Source organism: Oncorhynchus kisutch, linkage group LG6 (genome assembly GCF_002021735.2).
Source record: "Oncorhynchus kisutch isolate 150728-3 linkage group LG6, Okis_V2, whole genome shotgun sequence".
Lineage (NCBI taxonomy): Eukaryota > Metazoa > Chordata > Actinopteri > Salmoniformes > Salmonidae > Oncorhynchus > Oncorhynchus kisutch.
The window spans coordinates 70,161,279-70,182,964 of NC_034179.2; the positions used below are offsets into that span (position 1 = coordinate 70,161,279).

At 42.7% G+C, this 21,686-nt stretch overlaps 1 protein-coding gene across 2 annotated transcripts in view; it reads right to left on the reverse strand.

Moving 5' to 3' along the window:
• LOC109893322 (potassium voltage-gated channel subfamily H member 4) overlaps positions 1-21,686 on the reverse strand; it is a 31,756-nt gene that overhangs the window by 6,241 nt on the left and 3,829 nt on the right. Inside the window, exons 2-12 of one of the 2 annotated variants that reach the window (XM_031827307.1) lie at positions 12,590-12,823; positions 11,915-12,052; positions 11,666-11,799; positions 9,690-9,930; positions 8,964-9,121; positions 8,059-8,266; positions 7,172-7,366; positions 4,651-4,850; positions 2,622-2,871; positions 716-930; positions 555-593 (exon numbers count right to left, since the gene is read on the reverse strand). In XM_031827307.1, coding sequence (XP_031683167.1) covers positions 555-593; positions 716-930; positions 2,622-2,871; positions 4,651-4,850; positions 7,172-7,366; positions 8,059-8,266; positions 8,964-9,121; positions 9,690-9,930; positions 11,666-11,799; positions 11,915-12,052; positions 12,590-12,823 — 2,012 coding nt within the window. The remainder of the gene's footprint in view (positions 1-554; positions 594-715; positions 931-2,621; positions 2,872-4,650; positions 4,851-7,171; positions 7,367-8,058; positions 8,267-8,963; positions 9,122-9,689; positions 9,931-11,665; positions 11,800-11,914; positions 12,053-12,589; positions 12,824-21,686) is intronic. The other variant, XM_031827309.1, reaches the window with a different exon arrangement.

Here is a 21,686-nt window from a genome sequence, read left to right on the forward strand (position 1 = left end):
GGAAAAAAACAAGAGACAAAATCAGCCTCACAGAGATACACACATAGTAAACACACTAATGACAGCCCTTTGTTAAGCTCTCAATAAAGGTGGCAAAATGGGTCAGTGAGAGTTGCAATCCTGCTTCTTTCAGAGAGAACTTCTATCTGAGAATGGGCTAGATGAGAACATTGTGTTCAGCCTTTTATCAACTTATATGTTCACCTAAGAGGGAAGGGCAACGGGTCAGGGACCAGAACCCTCATATCAACCTCAATCATTTAAATGTCTCTGTCCCAGACCAAATATTCAAACACTTTGAAAAAATGGAATGATGAGTCACAAAGACTATTCACAACTCAAGGTGTAAATATTTTATTTGGACATTTAGCTTAAAAGATTCTGGCTATGACTACAAATGTTCTGAGCTCTGATTTGTTGATAATGTGAAACTGGGACTATGTAGATGTGTTGGCTGTGGCTGTAGGAGCATCCCTGAGTTATCTGTCAGTAGCAGACCTACAGGTCATAGTAATCACCATCTGTAGTATAGTAATAAAAAGGCACACATTTACCTGAGAGAGCAGAGGGGACCGTGAGAACCTTGTCAGTCCCTGGACAGTGAGTCAGAATGAGTCACAATTCCATTACAGTTTACACAGTCCACATAGAGTAAACTTTGAGTGAGTGATTGAGTGAGTGAGAGAGTGATTGAGTGAGCATGTGCGGTTCTCACCTCTGCCTCGCTGCCCTCTCTTAGGTTGTAGGTGAGGTTGTGGTGAATATCAGAGCTGAAGCGACTGCCATACTCTGGGTAGAGGCCCAGGACCTCCCTCAGGGCACGGACACTGATGTGCTGCAGGTCACAGTAGGTCAGAGCCTTCACGTCCGCATTGGTCTTGATCACCTGGTCTTGCGCTGTCAGGTCTGCACCAATCAGATCACCTTTGCCTAGAGACAGATTACCCAATTAATAATCTGACTTGATTTGATTCTCCTCTCATACAGTATAATGACAGCATCCATATTGCTGAGATAACAATTGAGGGATAAAGGAAACCAGCTCCCTATTCCCTATGTCATGATGTTGTCCTCTTTGAGTACAGTGAGCACCATCCCCCGCTCTCTGCTTCTACAACCAGACTGCTGTGGGCAGAGTGAGGTTGTAAATTCCTAAGGAAGACCCTGCCTCATGGACACACAGTTATAGAGATAAGTTTTCATGGAGACAAAGGAAATCCGTCCACCTGAGGTACAAACAAATTTCAGGTTCCAGAGAAAGTGTAAAAGATCGGTGAAGAATCCAGCTACGAACGGGTGAGTTTGGAACAACTTGGGAAGCTCAAGAGAGACGGTGTGGCCACATTACCATAACTCTGTTTATATGATAGCCTCAGATATGAGGTTTACATCTAATTGTTGTATAAGATGAATGAGTGAGGATGATACTGTTTGAATAATGGTGTAAGATTATTGTGGTCTGTTTAATGAAGAAAAATACAATTCCCTTTTGATTTGAACTAAATCAGAGGACTGCCCCTGAGCCAGTTAGGGTCAGACATCCTCTTCTGCCATTCTGGATAAAACCCCACTTTGAGAAATTATCAGCAGACCATGTTTTTCTCCAGTAGGAGAGGGATGGAAGGTTGTAGACCATTGCTGAATCTTTTAACCATACCACGTGGTTAAAACTCTTAGACTATCGATACCGTCAGAATAAGAATAAGTCGTTGATACTAATTACTAGTCTGCAGCTAGGAATTCGGCATCACTGAACGAGAAGAATGACAACCGCCGAAACATCCATTCTGTGACTCTGCACAATCCCCTCTAACCACAACCGAGAGAGGGAGAGAAACGGACAATTCTGCAAAATAAATAATCGATCAAGACGACACACTGAGCGTAAATAGATATATATTGATTGCAATTGTTCCCGAATGAGTGAGCGTTCATGTGTAAGGGATTAGCATTTTAATTGTTATAATTAACTCTGTAGGGACTTAGTCGACCCACCATTGCCCCTCTGTCTAACAAGCTGCCATGTCGGTTCAGCCCACTAGGGCACATTCTATCATTTCATGTAACCATATTTACTGTTTGTTTATGCATTTCTGTGAATTACTTAGTTAGTAATACATAAATGATTTAAGACAATTGATGTATGGATGACTCATAGTCAAGACTGGGTTCGTGCAGATAGCCAACAATTTACGACGTTTGGAATGAGACGAGAGGTAAAATAAATAAATCATTCATCAGAAGACTATTGATCAGATATGAAAATATCTGAAAGGTTATATTGGGAAATTATAACTTTGTAATCTGAATACTTTCCTTGGTGCCCCCTATTTCCTAGTTATTTACAGTTACACGATTAATTACTTTGATCGCGTTATACTAATTACAGGGAATCTTTGATAAAACTATGTCTTCAATTTAATGATAGTAAAGACACGACACCTATATAGTGCACTGCTTTTCTGGACAAAATTATTCCACTACAAAGGGAATAAGATTCCATTTCAGACTCTGCCAAAGAGTTGATAACAGAGACGGAATGCCGACATGAGAGACAGAAAAGGGAAAGTATGAAAATAAAGTGTACTCCAGAACAGGGAAGTGAGTTGTCTAAGACGTACCCAGGATAGCAAGGACCATGCCGCCCTTCAGCACCTCTAGAGACCCAGAGCAGACAAAGTAGTTGGCCTGCAGCGCGTCCCCCTGGCGGATGAGGTACTCTCCCGGAGCACAGAACGAGGTCTTGATGTGCAAGGAGAGGGAGCGCAGACACCCCCTACTGGCCCGCTCAAACACTGGCAGCTGCAGGATGTCCTTGTTCAGGTGCATGGCGATGTCCGCACGAAGTTCGTCTGGGAAGTCACGCAGAAGCTGACAGGAGGAGAGAAGGAGGACATCAACACCCACAATGCAATGGGTTTTGTATCAGATTACAGAGGTACCAGAGAGGGACAGTGGTGTCCGAGGATGAAGGCTAAAGGAATGTAATGTGTCAGATGAGATGATAGACGTAGAAACCAAGTTCAAGCCTATGAACACTTGTGAGGAGAGCCAATCACCAGTTATTCACAAACATGTATTCTATGTATTGTTGAAACACACACAATTCTCAGTGAGTATACAGTATCTTGTATTTTGTGTTGGACTCTAGCTATATTTTGGCTAGTGGCTACACACTTCAATGTACAGTAGTTGTTTTCATGGGAGCTTTCTTAGATTACTCAAATCTCTACATACAATGTGCACTGTAGATCTGTTTCACTAGTGCTAGACTGGCAGTAGCACCAGCTAAGAGGTGTAAGAAATCTGCGAGATCTTGGGCTCCTTCGTAGCGTCTGTTGTCGCGCCTTCAGCAGATAATAAATGATGAAGCTGATGATGAGAGGGTGTAAATGAGTACCATCTTTTTTATTCCTGTGTCTATGTAGTCTATAATGAAGATACTTAAAAAAGGTTTTATTAACTTGTATTTATTCAGAGTAGCCCAAATGAGACCAGGGCCTCCTTCCTAATGGTGCCCTAAGTACAAACACTTTCTCACAAACAGGAAGACAAAAGTTCATTACAAATAAAACAATGAGAATAAAAAATAACCACACTTCAACATCACAATTTCAACAAATAATACTCTAGAATCAATCGGAACAACTGCAATCCTAAACTGCCGTAGCGGCAAGGAATCAAGATGCAAGGAATGTTGTAGGTTATTGTTACGGTTTTCTTCCGTCGAAGGAGAGTCGGACCAAAATGCAGCGTGGTTAATTCGATACATCTTTAATAAATGATGAAACGAACAATACAAAAACGGAACGTGAAAACCTATACAGCCTATCTGGTGACAACTAACACAAAGACAGGAACAATCACCCACGAAACACTCAAAGAATATGGCTGCCTAAATATGGTTCCCAATCAGAGACAACGAGAATCACCTGCCTCTGATTGAGAACCGCCTCAGGCAACCATAGACTTTGCTAGAACACCCCACTAAGCCACAATCCTAAAACCTACGAAAAAAAACCAATACACAAACACACCACAAAATAAACCCATGTCACACCCTGGCCTGACCAAATAAATAAAGAAAACACAAAATACTAAGACCAGGGCGTGACAGTTATTCCAACAATAGGGAGCAGTTTTAGCCAATATTAGGTCTAAGCCCATCACTGTGAACAAAAGACGACTTTCTAAAAGAACCAATCTAACCTCATTGGGCAAAGACTGAGGGAAGATTGGGAAAGAAAGGTGGAGATGATTTAGAATCCTCCATCCCACACGTAGACACGACTATAGCCAGGAGGCCATCTACGTCTGAATGTGACAATACACACCCACACTGTCAACACCATCTGATAGAAAGACCTTGGCAGTGACATAAAAGATGACTGTAGAAAATGGATTAACTACTCCCACCGTAAGGTGTACTCTCTCTGAAAGGCTATTAATTTACATCGGAAAATATATAAAGACCAGTCTGTCAGTACAGTATGTTTGTCTACCCTAATGGCTGCGTCCCAATTTTCCATCCTTATCCTAAAGTGTGCACTTGCCCACTCCTCATCGGGTATTTGAAAGCGTTGGATCGTTGTAATCATTGGCCGGAGTTTGTTACCACCATTGTTAAATACATAGTGTCATGTGACCCACCTCGTTGGCGTTGATGCCGTTGTTGACAGACCAGGTGGTCTGGAAGTACTCCAACATCCTCTGTTTCAGCAGCTGGGGCAGACGGTGCACACGGATAAAGTCCTTGATGTCCTTCATACGCGTGTGGTAGAGCGAGCGCCGAGAGTACATGCGCTGGATGATGGCCGTCACGTTACCGAAGACCACTGCATGCATTAGGGCTGAAGGTCGGACGAGGAACAGGAAACATGGGGGTCAAGGAGTATTACAAGATTACTCCTTTGTGCTCAAAGCACATACATATGCAGAAGAGAGTCATACCCAGCCATCACCATGCCTTAAGACTTTTCTTAAAAGATTTGTGAAGACATCTAGAGACATCTTAATGCAAACTCTTTCAGGTTCGGTGTCCCGTCCGCGTGACGGTTGAGCTAACGTAGGCTAAGGTGATTAACATGAGATTGTAAGAAACAAAAAAATTATAGGATATAGAGGATATAGACCTATCTGATATGGACAGAAAGCTTAAATTCTTGTTAATCTAACTTCATTGTCCAATTTACAGTAGATATTACAGTGAAATAATACCATGATAGTGTTTGAGGAGAGTGCACAGTTATGAACTTGAAAATGTATCAATAAACCAATTAATCACATTTAGGCAGTCTTGATACAACATTTGGAACAGAAATGCAATGGTTCATTGGATGAGTATAAAACTTTGCACATACACTACCGTTCAAAAGTTTGGGGTCACATATAATTGTCCTTGTTTTTGAAAGGAAAGCTATTTTTTTGTCCATTAAAATAACATCAAATTGATAAGAAATACCGTGTAGACATTATTAATGTTGTAAATGACTACTGTAGCTGGAAACGGCAGATTTTTAATGGAATATCTACATAGGCATACAGAGGCCCATTATCAGCAACCATCACTCCTGTGTTCCAATGGCACATTGTGTTAGCTAATCCAAGTTGATCATTTTGAAAGGCTAATTGATCATTAGAAAACCCTTTTGCAATTATGTTAGCACAGCTGAAAGCTGTTGTCCTGATTAAAGAAGCAATACAACTGGCCTTCTTTAGACTAGTTGAGTATCTGGAGCTTCAGCATTTGTGCAACCGAGCTGGAATAACACATTATGGCCTTTCTCTTGCATTTCAAAGATGATGGTACAAAAAAAATACAAATAATTAACAGATCTATTGTGTTATATTCTTCTACATTCCTTTCACATATCCACAAACTTCAAAGTGTTTCCTTTCAAATGGTATCAAGAATATGCATATCCTTGCTTCAGGGCCTGAGTTACAGGCAGTTAGATTTGGGTATTTGTCATTTTAGGCAAAAAATCTTTTTAAAAGGGGCAGATCCTTAAGAGGTTTAAATACATGTCTGTAACTCATGTAATACATTTATGCTGCAGTAGTTTATTTGTCGGAGGCTAGGGTCAGTCTGTTATATCTGGAGTACTTCTCCTTTCTTATCCGGTGTCCTGTGTGAATTTAAGTATGCTCTCTCTAATTGTCTCTTTCTCTCTTTCTTTCTCTCTCGGAGGATCTGAGCCCTAGGACCATGCCTCAGGACTACCTGGCATGATGACTCCTTGCTGTCTCCAGTCCACCTGGCCGTGCTGCTGCTCCAGTTTCAACTGTTCTGCCTGCGGCTATGGAACCCTGACCTGTTCACCGGACATGCTATCTGTCCCAGACCTGCTCTTTTCAACTCTCTAGAGATAGCAGGAGCGGTAGAGATACTCTTAATGATCGGCTATGAAAAGCCAACTGACATTTACTCCTGAGGTGCTGACTTGTTGCACCCTCGACAACTACTGTGATTATTATTATTTTGGCCTTTCTAGGGAGTTTTTCCTAGCCACCATGCTTCTACACCTGCATTGCTTGCTGTTTGGGGTTTTAGGCTGGGTTTCTGTACAGCACTTTGTGATATCAGCTGATGTAAGAAGGGATATATAAATGCATTTAATTTGATTTGATGTTTTGAAAGAATGAGGAAAATACTGCTAAAGATGTCTTAAAAACAACAAATGTCTTCAAGAAGTCTTATTAAGACAGCTTGTGTCTCAAGATGTCTACTAACACTGCCTCGCTTCCAACGAACTTACCTCCATGAGCATGATGCAGATGGACTTACCCCCATGAGTATGATGCAGATGGATTTACCCCCATGAGCATGATGGAGATGAACTTACCCGCATGAGCATGATGCAGATGGACTTACCCCCATGAGTATGATGCAGATGGACTTACCCCCATGAGCATGATGTAGATGGACTTACCCCCATGAGCATGATGTAGATGGACTTACCCCCATGAGCATGATGCAGATGGACTTATCACCCCATGAACATGATGCAGATGGACCTACCCCCCATGAGCATGATGCAGATGGACTTACCCCCATGAGCATGATGCAGATGGACCTACCCCCCATGAGCATGATGCAGATGGACCTACCCCCCCATGGGCATGATGCAGATGGACTGATCCCCCATGAGCATGATGCAGATGGACTTACCCCCCATGAGCATGATGCAGATGGAGAAGATCTTCTCGGCGTCTGTGTTGGCACACACATTGCCAAAGCCCACACTGGTGAGGCTGCTCAGGGTGAAGTAGAGGGAGGCGATGTAGGCACTGGGCATGGAGGGGCCGCCAACCGTACTGTTGATGTATGGGGTCTCCAACCGCTTACCCAGCTCCTGCAGCCAGCCTGGAGAGTACAACATGACAGAGAGGACAGAGGGAGGGAGAAAGAGAGAGAGTGAGAGGGGGGGGGGGCAGAGAGGGGAAAAAGGAAGAGAGAGGGAGAGAGAGAGTTTACTGTTCATTTTTATTGTGTATTTCACTTTTGTTTGTTATCTACTTCACTTGCTTTGGCAATGTTTACATACAGTATGTTTCCCATGCCAATGGGGGGGGGGGGGCAAGGAAGAGAGAGGAGGAGAAAAATAAAAATGCTTTACAGGGATCTGATAGGAGACCAGTGAAAGAGTTTGGATTGTTTTTTCCTTTGTCTCTGCTTGACTGATGATTCTCTCCACCCAGAGGTGATATTATAGAGTGTGAGGTATCCTTGCTGGGAGTAGTCTCAAACAGTCTCTGTCCATTGGGTGTTATGGAGGGAGATGGACTGAGAGACCAGTTCAGAAGCATTCGGGCTTGTCCAGGGACCGAACGTGCAAAGGGGCCATAGCATCTAGCTGTCAGACAAGTTAAATAAGTTACTGCGTTACAGACACATTTAGAGAGAATAGCGGTCACCCATGGCTGCTTCCCTATAGTCAGCCAAGGAGCTCAACAAAAGGAAACATTATGTTGATATGTCTACTGTGTGAAAGTGGTCCAACAACCACACACAATATACAAACATACACACACAAACACTCACAAACAGGCGCTCACCTATATCCCAGGTGACAGGGTCGCTGCTCTCTATCTCCTTGCGGCCGATGACGTACCAGACGCAGGCCATCCAGTGGGCAAGCAGGGCGAACACAGACATGAGCAGGGTCAGGACCACAGCACTGTACTGGGAGTAACGGTCCAGCTTCTGTAGCAACCGCAGCAGCCGCAGCAAACGCACCGTCTTCAGGAGGTGGACCAGCGAGGTCTGGACAGGAAGTAATGGACATGTTTACATGCAACGATTCATGTAGAGATGACAATTTGCATTGTGACATGTGTAAAGGCCAAAAGACGTTAGAGAGTTCAGTCATAGTCCGGTTAAAGTCGTCAGACATTATAATACAGTATAGATGATCTATCCTTGGTACTGAACTCCAGGGACACGGTCTAGCTGAGATGCAGTGAGCAAACATTCCTCCTACCACTCAGATATCCCACTTCCCCCAGAGGCTAAAGATACATTCATCAGTAAAGAACGGCACATCTCTTGGAAAGCTTGAGAAACAAATGATTGGTGGAAAAAAAGGGGTAGTTGAACAGTATCACATCTCAGAAGCCCAGGTAAGATTAAGTGAGAAGGCTATTTGCTGAGATTGAAACCGTGAGACAGAGAGAGAAAGCGATGGGGAGTGCAGCTAGTGGATAGGGGGAGGGACACTGGAGAGAAGGAAGGAGCAGCACAATAAAGCATGGAGGTGGCAAGACCTAATCTGTTACAATTCAATGCTCAGGGGAAATAAAGAGGACCAACAACATATTTTAAGAGGGAAAACGATTATTCTGGGAAGGGCTATCGAACAAGCACTGTCTGTTCAAGATAGGATAAAGAACTGCATACACACGCGAAGCCAAACGCCCATGACACCCATACATGCACAGTTAATGCCCCCATACAAACTCACCACTGTGATGTTGAAGGCGTAGAGGAGGTCAAAGGGCAGAGCAGCAAAGAGGTCTATAAAGAACCAGGTGCCACAGTAATGGAGGTAGATTGAGTGGGCATCGTACACCACCTGACCCGACTGACTCACGAAGGTGGTCCTAAAGTTCAGGATGATATCTGGGGAGGAACAGGGAGAAAACCCAGCAGAACATGAGCAAAATCATATTTGATCCTTTACTCAATTACACAAAAAGTGAGTAAAGTGGGTGGATAGGCTACTACATTCCAGTATTTTTCCAGGTGAGCTGTAAATGCTAATTATGGCATGACACCAACGGTTTAGAATAACACACGAGGTGAGGATAATTTTGTACTTGAATGTCACTGCACATAATTACCATTTCCTCAACTTAAAAAAGTCTGTTCCCCATCACAGCTGTTTTAGGATCACACATCCATGGGAGACAGAAAGTATCTAATTGTGGCTCAAAATGTGAGCTGTAACCAGGGGTGACACAGACACCATGATGAGTTGGTAATGCAGGTGGGTGAGAGAGTACAGTCAAGCGTGACCGATTTCCAAGGAAACACCCACTGCCACAGCAGGAAAGAACTATTATTGATCAACTTTATTCCAGAGGAGCTAGATACTGGTGCCAATTCATTTAGCCACCGGAGTGATATGACATTTACCATTGGAGTACTATGTTGCCACTCTCAGTACTGTTATACAACAGTATGTTACCTAGAATGAAGAGCATTTCCACAGCGATGTCACTGGCAATGGTACTACGGGAGTCACAGTCGTCGTCCTGGTGACTGACGAAGCAGACATTGAAGGGCACGGTGACCGCCACGTAGAAGGTAGCCAGGAGGATCAGCCAATCCCACAGGGCCTTGGATACGCTGTAGTGGAGCAGGATGAAGCGGGACTTCTGCACCGCCGCCACCTTGTACTCTGGGAGAGAGGGCTTCTGGAATACACTCTGCAAGGAGACAGGGGCCAAGGGTCACAGGTCATAGGTCCCAGGTCACAGACAAAGCCCCAAACACCACACTGGCACAGTGGCACTTGTACCTATGATAACATCTCAAGAATTCACTGAAACCTACTTGCCCTAGCTACAACAAAATCAGTGTCTACAGCTCTCCCTTGGCCACTATCCAAACTTCTCTGTGGCACAAGAGAGGAGAAGTAAATGTTATTTTTAGGAATCAAGGACATCAAATCAAAGTTTATTGGTAGCGTACACAGTTTAGCAGATGGTAAAGCGGGTGCAGAGAAATGATTGTGTTACTAGCGCCTAACAGTGAATTAAAATTTCAAACATTTACACAAATAATCAGAAACTAAAATCAAGAAATATCTTAAGGGTTCAATGGCATCTTTTCAAGACAGACATATAACCTTCATTACTCTTCTACATTTGCACACACTGTACATAGATTTTTATATTTTTATTTTCTATTTCTTTACTGACCGTACGTTTGTTGATGCGTAACTCTGTGCTGTTGTTTTTGTCTCACTGCTTTGCTTTATCTTGGCCAGGTCACAGTTGTAAATGAGAACATGTTCTCAACTAGTCTACCTGGTTAAATAAAGGTGAAAAATGGAACCTCAAATGGAACCTAAAGGGATCAAATGGAACCTCATTTCACTTTATAATACATGAAAGACCGGGAGAGACAGTTATCAACATGTTCTTTTTGACACATATGCTGAATCCCTGACTTTATCCTCCATAAATGACACAGTATGAAGGAGATGAAATATGGATGAGGTTACTATGGAGATCCCATGAGTTAATGAGATCTGAAAGTAAATTCCCTCTGTCGTTCTTCAACATGACTAGAGAGGCTGCTGAATAGGTCAGCAGAACCTCCAAGTGGGAAACCTTGGTGGGATAATAGCTGGGTACATTATGAGAGATAATTACTTGGTAATTGCACATGGAGGATTTAGATGCACAACAACAACTGAATGTGTACAGAACTGTCACAGCAAAAGCACAAATTTGAACATTTTTCAAAGCATGCAATGCCACATAGCCCTTGCTGTTGTCAATGGTAACCACATTTTTTTTACACAATCTTAAAAAACATTGACTGAGTATGTAAAAAGTATGTAAAAGGCAGGATTTGGAGACAGTGAATTTTCATAAATGTTTGAAGTCTCTCAGCATTTAACGGTACAATTGACGTATCTTTAAATAACAACTAGCTCATATAAGACGTGTTTAACAGAGGAAGAGGGAAAAGGTTGAAAATCCTTGGTTCTGTCTGTCCACTGCTGTGTCGTACAGTGACCTCTCTTCCGGTACTTTCCTGTAATTAGTGAGATGATACCCCAGCTTTCCCATGTCCCAATCTGCAAAAGGCCACACTGCGTCTCTCTGTTGCTCTATATATACCAGCACTACAAAGACCACACACAGCAGACCGGAGCTTCAAAGGCTGCCTGATCAATTCCTCTATCTGGGCCAAGCTCAACCTTCCTCAAATGGATAGGTAAATGTCACCTCGCTCTATTTGCTACAAAACACGTCTGCTCAAATATGTTTTCATTTGAATGTGGTAAGAATGTGATTTTACATGTGGTATGAAAACAAATGACGTCATCTTTCAGAAAGCAGTTGGTAATATAATGAAATGATGCCTTTCCTCTTGTCAATGAGTCAACGCACTCTACTGTACAGTACAGTGAGACCCCGGGGAACTCACATTGGGCAGCTTTCCCTTGCCCCTCTTGGAGAACTGGTTGGTGAGGTGGTACAAGACAGTCCTTCCCCTCTCCCTGGCTTGGGAAAAGTGGGAACGGCTGCGTTTTCTGCTCTGATGTGCGTCCTCTGAGATGCCTGATGACACGAGGACCATAATGAATGGGTTATTACACTTATTAAATCATCATAGTCTAAACTATAAACGGTTCAATATGGTGGAAGCCACAGTGTTGCAGAGTTAGTAGGATACCTGTGGCCCCCCGCCCTCTGTGCTGGTGGCTTTTTCCGTACGACTCAGTGACATCCTTGAAGGAGAAAAGGAATAGAACCACTTCACCCTTCTCATTCTTAATTGGCACAATATCAAGAAGGCACTGGAATGGATTCCCTGTGGAAGCAACATTATAGAAGAAGTTAGATTTCGTGGTACTCAAATGTTTTCATCGGGGACCCAATTTTGTCCCGCCAGAACTTCAGGGGAACCCGTTCTTTTCCCAATAATTTATCAGGACCCCATCCCACCCCAAATCTAACGACACGGCCGACAAAATCTGTAAATGTATATGTTTACGTCAACAAATAACCTTCAATTCATTGCATTTTCATCGCTTATCAAAATGAAAATTAACCAAAGTACATTTACTCAATAAAATGGTGTTTTTCAAATGATCTGACTCAAAACATTTGTATATTGTCCCATTTAATAATCTGCACTCTGAATTTAAATGACCTTGAACACCACTTGAGTTCAATTATAATGACACGTGGAGTTAAGGACTGTATTTGGCTGTTTTGCACATATTGTGCAGAAGTGAACTTGGTGTATGTTGCATCCTCTGTCCATTGTTCTAAAGATACATTAAAAAGATAGATCTGGTTGGATGATGTTGTATGGAGGGCCACCATGTGTTGACTGAATGCTCACCGTTCTTCATATAGAAGCACACCTCCCCCTGGTACTCCTGCTGTCCCTCCAGGGCCTTGTCCACCTGCTGCCTCACCCTCTCACTGGTCTCCGCCCCGTGCAGGAAGCGACACGTGCATGTTTTCTGCATCACCTCAGTGCGCACAAACCCCGTCAGCTCGCAGAAGCCGTCCGAGCAGTACACGATGGGGTAACCTTGGCGACCCTGGGCATTCCCAAGAAGGAAGTTGCTGTCTGTGGAAAGCAAGGAGAGAAAATTAGAGACACGATGTACTGTACCCTAACTCTGTCTGCGTAATGATTGCTGTTAAAGTGGTCGACCAATTATTTCTGTCCCTCGAGTACACTGTGTGATTCAGACATTAAATGGATGAGTGTCCTTGCCCCTGGATGCTGAATTAGGCTATGTAATTAACAATTAAGCTTGTGTTGAATACAGCCATCTATGAAGGTAGAACATAGCATCAGGAATTCAGTCACTTGCTGGTTTCTTTCTGAATCTCTCTCTCCTCCCACTCATTTTCTCTTCTCAGGGTCTATTTCATCCTTTAGCTGTCTGAAAAAGAGCTATGTCTGTCTCGGTCTCAGTCGATCTAACTAACTAACTAACTAACTAACTAACTAACTAACTAACTAACTAACTAACTAACTAACTAACTAACTAACTAACTAACTAGCACATAGAACCCACCCATAGCAGCCTGCAGGGACATCAGAGCAGGCTTTGAAGTTTAGGCCTGTGAAGTCTGGTGGATGTGATAGGAGAAGAGGGGAGTGTGTTCATCTTCAGATAGCTCGGTAGGACAGACACTAGGACAGACACTATCAGCAAGGTCAGTGCTAGTAGGGAAAAAAGTCAAGCGCGAGTGTTAGTTCACAAAAGGCAAGGGTGTTATAGATTTTTTTTAATAGATGTATTTATTTTTATGGGAGATTGGAGGGTGCTGTGGGATTATTTAACATACTCCTTGAAGTTTTTGTTCAAATTTGATTTGCTTGATTTAAATGTACCTCTGTTTAGCTGCTGTTTACCTGCTTACTCTGTTGAGAGAGAGAACCTGGTTGTGTATTTGGTACGGCTATAAACATTTATGAATGGTATATTCCTCCACAGTGAGTTGAACAACTCGTCTCCATAAAAAATGTTTTGCAGGCAGCTATTAAATGGACCATCTCCCTCCCATCTGTTCCACCCTTTCTAAAGGGTTGCAAAATAGACTGTATTGTAGCACTGTGCATCATTGCAGAGACAAATGCCCCTCACAGATGTCTCCCACAATCCAATGCCTGTCCGTTGTCACCTGTCCCCAACTATCAAGTCCATTGGGTCACTCCAAGTCCATTGGGTCACTGTCGTATAGAGTTTCATCGGAAATGATTCCACTGACTGAATTCAATCCCATAATGCATCTATTCATCCACTGCTCTTCCACACAGGGGGGGGGGGGGGGGGGGGGTGCGTTGGACAAGATAGAATTTCATGGCCAGAGTTTCCTATTCTCGACTGTACATGTGGTGATGGTCTGATCGTACCCTGTCAATCAAGACACCAATTTACTCCGTTATAATTAGATGCTTAGTGCGGAAACACCGAGGTCACCGTTTGAAAGTCTTTACAGAAGCAGCCCATTATCATTAGCTAATGAGGCAATCTGGAGAAGTCCTCCTTGAAACACAAGGAGAAAATAGACATTTGTATTGACAATACTGTAGATGTTGTGGCAGTATTATAGACACACTTAGTACACAAGTCTAATTGATCATTAGTTCACACAGAGTGGTGAAGAGGACCTAATTGCTCCAGATCTCTTGTTAAGTTAATTCTACCACAGTCCGAGCCCCATGCAACCATCAGCCTACTGAGCCATGGACTAAGTCTGGCTGTTGTTGAAAGCTGTATAGATATATTTAGATTGAGTTAGGTTGTATACAGTATTTCCTGTAGAGAAAGACATTCAACTCTTGAAATGTCACAGTCTCTAAGTGACTCATGTAGAGATAATTAGTACAGAAGCTACAGAAGCTACATGAGACTTTATGTGCCCAGGCTTGGGTTGCCATAGCAATTTGTAATTGTTTTTAATAAAAAGCATATGGCAAAGCTGTTATTTCCACGAGGAGGTAACCAGGATACGGTCCCTTTTCTTATACAGAAAGAACACAAATAGATGTGCAATAAGTTAATCCTATGGGAAAACATACGGATTATTTAAAAAACTGAGGTGTATTTGGACCAATATAGTTGTTTTTTTTACAGTAGCTTCATGATTTTCATTGTTACTTGGCTTAGACTGATATAGACAAGTGAAACAAGGTTGTTTTCCTAAAGCAAAGCAAACAGATGGTAAGTCCTTTCTCCAACATGACTCTATCATTCTGCTAAAATGTACCCAGTCTACCAGTCTTTCCCTCAGTCTCTCTCTCTCTCTCTCTCCCTCTCCCTCCCTCTCTCTCTCTCTCTTCTTTTTATCTGATGGATGAATGGCAGAATGGAAGTTCATAGTGAAAGCCACGTCGAACCTTCAAAGCTCTAAGTGCTTCTATTTCTCATGGCCTCTCTCATTTTCTCCCAGAATAATTTCTGAAATGACCGACCGCACGACAAAAGGGACTTCTCCATTGTAGTGAATAACACGGGTCATTTCTATTACTTTTCAGTTCATGCACTTGTAGCTTCAGTAATTGACATTAGGTGACGAAGAGCAAAACCCAAACCAATCTACTTACATTACACAAGCAGAAAAGCCAGGCCCTTTGTGTCAATCAAATCAAATTGTATTTGTCACATGCGCCGAATACAACAGGTGTACAGTGAAATCCTTACTTACAAGCCCTAACCAACAATGCAGTTTAAAAAATAAATAATTTTTAACAAAAAAAATACGAATAAGAAATAAAAGTAACAAATAATTCAAGAGCAGCAGTAAAATAACAATAGCCAGGCTATATACAGGGGGTACCGGTACAGAGTCAATGTGCGGGGACACCGGTTAGTCGAGGCAATTGTTGTGATATGTACATGTAGGTAGAGTTATTAAAGTGACTAAACATAGATAATAACAGAGAGTAGCGGCAGTGTCTGGGTAGCCATTTGATTAGATGTTCAGGAGTCTTATGCCTCGGGGGTAGAAGCTGTTTAGAAGCCTCTTGGACCTAGACTTGGCGCTCCGGTACCGCTTGCTGTGCGGTAGCAGAGAGAACAGTCTATGACTAGGGTGGCTGGAGTCATTGACAATCACAACAACAATAATCACAATTTGTGAATTTAAATGGAGGCTATTAAATAATTGTATGCCTCAATTAGGAGGGTAAAGCTGTGTGTAGCTCCCAGCCCACACATACAATTAGACTGAATCATTCTGTGGAGTGACAATGAGTCGACAAAGAGCTGTGCACACAAATACAACTATTGCTGGGTTAACATTGCAATCGATAACTCCGCTCTGACATCTCGGTACCATAATCCACAGAGTGCAACCTGAAATGTACATATAAATGGGAATAACTGCACAATGTGTACATGTGTACTGTACATAGTAGTTTGTTTGCATTCGGGCAACGACTAAATAATGTATTAAGAGTGAAATGAGAACTGATATAATGGATTGTTATAGAGGGAACTGTCCTTCATTACAGCCTGTTACAGTCCACCAGACATTACTAGGGTTACTCATTTTAGTGTGTATGGGATGGATGGAGTTACGTATATTTGCCTACTTTTGCAGAGTGGGTGACTGATATCGATACCCAGGTGCTGTATGATTGGCGCTTAACCCCTACATAATTAACTGTAATTTATGTCTCTGCTCACATGTTGGGGTCATTTGGCTGTCACTTTCATTCATTCTGTAATCGCTTGGTCCATTCACATTACACAATGGAGAGGGTCATTTAGTTGAGGGAGGCAGTCAGACATACATTGCAAACATACCCACATCCACCCATTTGTTGTCGCGCATGTTATTAGAATATTATGTCATAGGTCATAGGTTGAAGTCAATTATTTTAACATCTATTATACACTGTGTGGGCTCCTCAGTGGCGCAGAGGTGTCACTACAGAGCCTGGTTTGATTCCAAGCTGTATCAGAACCGGCCGTGATTAGGAGTCCCATATTTCACAATTGGCCCAGCGTCGTACGGGTTAGTGTTTGGCAGGGGTAGGCCGTCATTGTAAATAAGAATTTGTTCTTAACTTATTTGCATAGTTAAATAAAGGTTAAATAAAAAATAAAAATGAAGAAGCTGCCCGGAAGGTCTTGAACTCGGACAGAAGAAAGTAAAAGTTTTTGGACTATTTTATCAGCTCCCTACAGACATTTCAAGCTCCGACTACATCTCTTCCCTTTCGATAACGGCTCCCTGCACCTCCCACTTCCCCCAGACCGGTTCAGTCTTGCCCATTAAAGCTTTTGGCCAGCTCCTCCACCCACACCATGACACGGAGGACCTGTAACCACCAAACTTGTCAAAAAAGTTATTCTGACTGTATTTGTGTGGGTGTGTGTGTGTAGCCTGGTCTCATAGACTAGTATTAGTATGATATGTTACATTTGGTATGGTTACGTAAGACAGCAGGCTACTTAAGGGAAAAATGTAAATACGGTGGTTGTTCGGGGTGGATGGGTAGGCAGGCGTATAACGTGAACATCTAGCAACCCAAAGGTTACATGTTCAAATGTCATTACGGACAACATTAGTATTTTTAGCTAATTACAACTTTGCAACTACTTAGCATGTTAGCTAAACCTCCCTATAACCTTAACCCTAAACTTTATTTATTTGTTTTTTTCTCCCCAATGTTGTGATATCCAATTGATAGTTACAGTCTTGTCCCATCGCTGCTACTCCCGTACGGACCCGGGAGAGGCGAAGGTTGAGAGCCATGCGGCCTCTGAAACACAACCCAGCCAAGCCGCACTGCTTCTTGACACACTGCTTGCTTAACCCGGAAGTCAGCCGCATGTGTCGGAGGAAACAGCGTACAACTGGCGACCTGAAGTCAGTGTGCATGAGCCTGGCCCACCACAGGAGTCACTAGTGCGCGATGGGCCCAAACCCTCCCCTAACCCGGATGACGCTGGGCCAATTGTGCACAGTCTCACGGGTCTTCCGGTTGCGGCCAGCTGCGACACACCCTGGGATCGAACCCGGATCTGTAGTTACACTCCAAGCACTGCGATGCAGTGCCTTAGACCTCTGTGCCACTCGGGAGGCCCAACCCTAACCTTAACCCTTACCCTAACCCCTAGCCTAGTTAACCTTAGTCACCTAGCTAACATTAGCTACAGCCACCTTGCTAACATTAGCCACAACAGATTGGAATTCGTTACATATCATACATTTTACAAATCCGTGGCGTATTGTACGAATTGCAATACATTGCATATCATACGAATTGTAAATCGTAACATATCATACGAAATGGGATGATGGACATCCACCAATGAATACAACGTAACATATCATATATATATCAAAATGTAACATATCATATCATCATAATTGGAGTGTCCTGGGTTTACATTTACTATGTTACGTCTACCCCTGAGTCCAGGTTGGTGTGTGTGTGAGTGTGAGTTTGTGTAATAGAGAGAGTGTTAGTGTGAGTGTGTTTGTCTTCACACTGAATTCATGAACTCAGCCAGGACACAGATCGGCGGCCACACACTAGCATGATGTCATGTCCCACTTCTTGTAACCCACTGAGAAGAGTGTGATCCAATCTGACCATGCGAAAGTGCATCATGCAGCTGTGACAGCAGTCCATTAGTGACATATACTTATTGTACAAACCATTATGAACGCCTTCCTAATATTGAGTTCACCCTTTTTTGCCCTCAGAACAGCCTCAATTCGTCGGGGCATTGACTCTACAAGGTGTCTAAAGTGTTCCAATGAGGTGCTGGCCGATGTTGACTACAATGATTCTTACAGTTGTGTCGGGTTAGCTGGATGTCCCTTGAGTGGTGGATCATTCTTGATACACATGGGAAACTGTTGAGTGTGAAAAACCCAGCAGCATTGCAGTTCTTGACACACATTAAAAACAGTGTGGCTGGCACCTACTACCATACCCCGTTCAAAGGCACGTAAGTCTTTTGTCTTGCCCCTTCACCCTCTGAATGGCACACACACACAATCAATGTCTCAGTTGTCTCAAGAGTTAAAAATCCTTCTTTAACCTGTCTCCTCCCCTTCATCTACACTGATTGGATTTAACAAGTGACGTCAATAAGGGATCATGGCTTTCACCTGGAATCACCTGGTCAGTCTATGTTATGGAAAGAGCAGGTATTTCTAATGTTATGTACACTCAGTATATATCCTATGGTCAAAAGCAAAGGTGCTTAATAGATGACAAACTAAATGCATGAACTGTGAACACATATGACTAGTAATAAAATAGCTTTTAGGTTGTGAGTGAGCTAAAAGAAATGGGAGTCTAATGGCTCTGCGCATGCTTTCATCTTTCTAAAGATGTGGTGCAATTCTATACTCAAGTGTTTTGTGTGTAAAAAAAAATAGGAATAACTCCTACACAGCTGCATAGACCTACTGCACTCATGGATCTTAAAGGGATACTTCAGGAGGCAATGAAGACCTTTACCTACTTCCCCAGATTATTATCTCTGCGTGCAGTTTGAAGGAAGTTGCTAACTAGCGTTAGCTCAATTGCTAACTAGCGACAGTGCAATGACTGGAAGTCTCTGGATTTGCGCTGACACAAGTTAACATTGGCTCTCTTCATTGCCAAAATCCCGAAGTATCACTTTAATGAGGAGCAACAAAGACAGCAAACACACAACAGCCCAAGTGCCACTTCAATCCAAAACAACAGCACACCCACTCCTCCTCTGCTGAGCTCTCGCCACTCTCTCCATCACTGTCACAGCCTGAATTACTGTCTTGACTGGCTGCCCCTCTCCAGTACCACTTACACACAGTGTTGACTGGCTGCCCCTCTCCAGTACCACTTACACTCAGTGTTGACTGGCTACCCCTCTCCAGTACCACTTACACACAGTGTTGAAGGCTGCCCCTCTCCAGTACCACTTACACACAGTGTTGACTGGCTGCCCCTCTCCAGTACCACTTACACACAGTGTTGGGGAGTAGTGAACTACTTATAGTTCTTCAAGTAATTTAACAACATTTTGTACTAGTAGTAGAGTGGTAGTTGGACTAAGTGATAGTTGAAGTAAATTCAAATCTAGGTAGTGTTTTCAGTAGTTAATAATTGTTTTGCCATGTAGCAGTGTAGCTTCAACCTATAGCTAGAGCACACACACACACTAATATATCTAGGAGTAATAAGTATAATTTTTGTCTTCATCTGTTGTTGTTTAGTACTGTATTTTTGCTAGCTAGGGCCATTTACTTTAAGTGTTGTCTGTCTTTCCAGTAGCCTACTTAGTGTATGAACTGCTGACTGCTCATAACTTGCAGCTGATTGTTGACACATCAACCAGGAATAAAGGGCAGGGCAATTTGTGAGGGTTGTTGTTTTGGTAATCAGTGGCTGTATTGGAAGGGGAGTGGTTTGTCCTCTCCTATGCAATCAGCAATTAGTACCGGGAAGTGTGCTCTTCACCTCTGGCAGACAATTAGCAATTAGGGTCAAGCCAGTCAAGGCTTCAAGACGGGTCACTCAACTGAGACTGCTCTCCTCTGTTCCGGAGGCTCACCGCACTACCAAAGCTGACTGTCTCTCCTCTGTTCTCATCCTCCTAGATCTATCTGCTGCCTTTGACACTGTGAACCATCAGATCATCCTTTCCACCCTCTCAGGTCTGGGCGTCAGGCTCTGTACACTCTTGGATTGCATCCTACCTGGCAGGCCGCTCCTACCAGGTGACATGGAGAGGATCTGTGTCTGCCCAACGTATTCTCACTACTGGTGTCCCCCAGGACATGGTTCTAGGCCCTCTCCTCTTCTCTCTATAAGTAGCCAGGTGGTAAAAGCACATAGCTGTATTAATTTAAATCCACTAGATGGCACTGTCCCTAAAAGAGATCCATAAATAATGTGTGAGAGCGGTTATGGGATTGCGCATGCGCAGTGTGTAAGAGTGAGAGCAAGCAATTACGCTGGAAAGCTGTTGAAATCCATAGTGGGTCCAACGATACCTTAGATGGGTAAATGATACTTTTTATCTTACTCTTGTACCGGAAAATATCATATTCTGCATCATCTGCAGTGTACAAGAGTTAGTTTTGTAATATTTATGCCAGATGGTCATGTTAGCCTGTTGATACTTTCAGATCGACATGAGGGTGTTAGCTTCTTGCTCGCTGAATACCAGTGTTCTCAGAACCACGTGGTGGAGTTGATGATAACATTATTTGAAGTGTGAGTAATTACCAGAATTACATTTTGTTTCGTGTAAAGCTTCAGTGCTTTGTATTTTGTTTCATTTTTGAATTGTAACTTATCTGTTCATGTGACATTTCTCCCAGTGCTGTATGGATGAGATGAGGATCTACTGTCCCATGTGGCATTAGGGTATCACCTGGACAGTGTGTTTGTAAGTATTCATAATGTTTTATGACAAAATGTATTTTGTTTTTCATGCACAATGTCATTTTGTTTATGAACATGTACCCAGACATTTGAAATGTTAGAAAGTCCATTCTAACTGAACATTGTGGTCTTTGTATTTTCTTGTGTTTCTATAGAAAGCAGAGCCACTACCGTTTATCCATTTCGCTTTGTACTTTTTGTACTCAGATTGTTTTTATGCACTTCACTAACATATTTATTTCCCTTGATTGTGATTTGGATTTAACTTTACTTTATGGTGGCTTAAACTTGCGGTGATTGCCCTCTTATATTATACTATTTTAAATTTAAGCTTTGACAGAATAAACAACCCCAAATTAGTTTGTGTCCTGTGCTGGGTTTACTTTCGCCAGGCTACATATGTAATGTAAGGGATTACAAAAAAAACGGTAACTGTAATCCGTTACATTACCAGCTAAAGTAGCGTAATCAGATTACAAATACTTTTGAAAAACTAGATGATTACTTTGAGCATTACTTTTACATTCAGAAAGGATGTTTGCGAAAAAAATCTTTGACACTTCTCTGTTTTCTT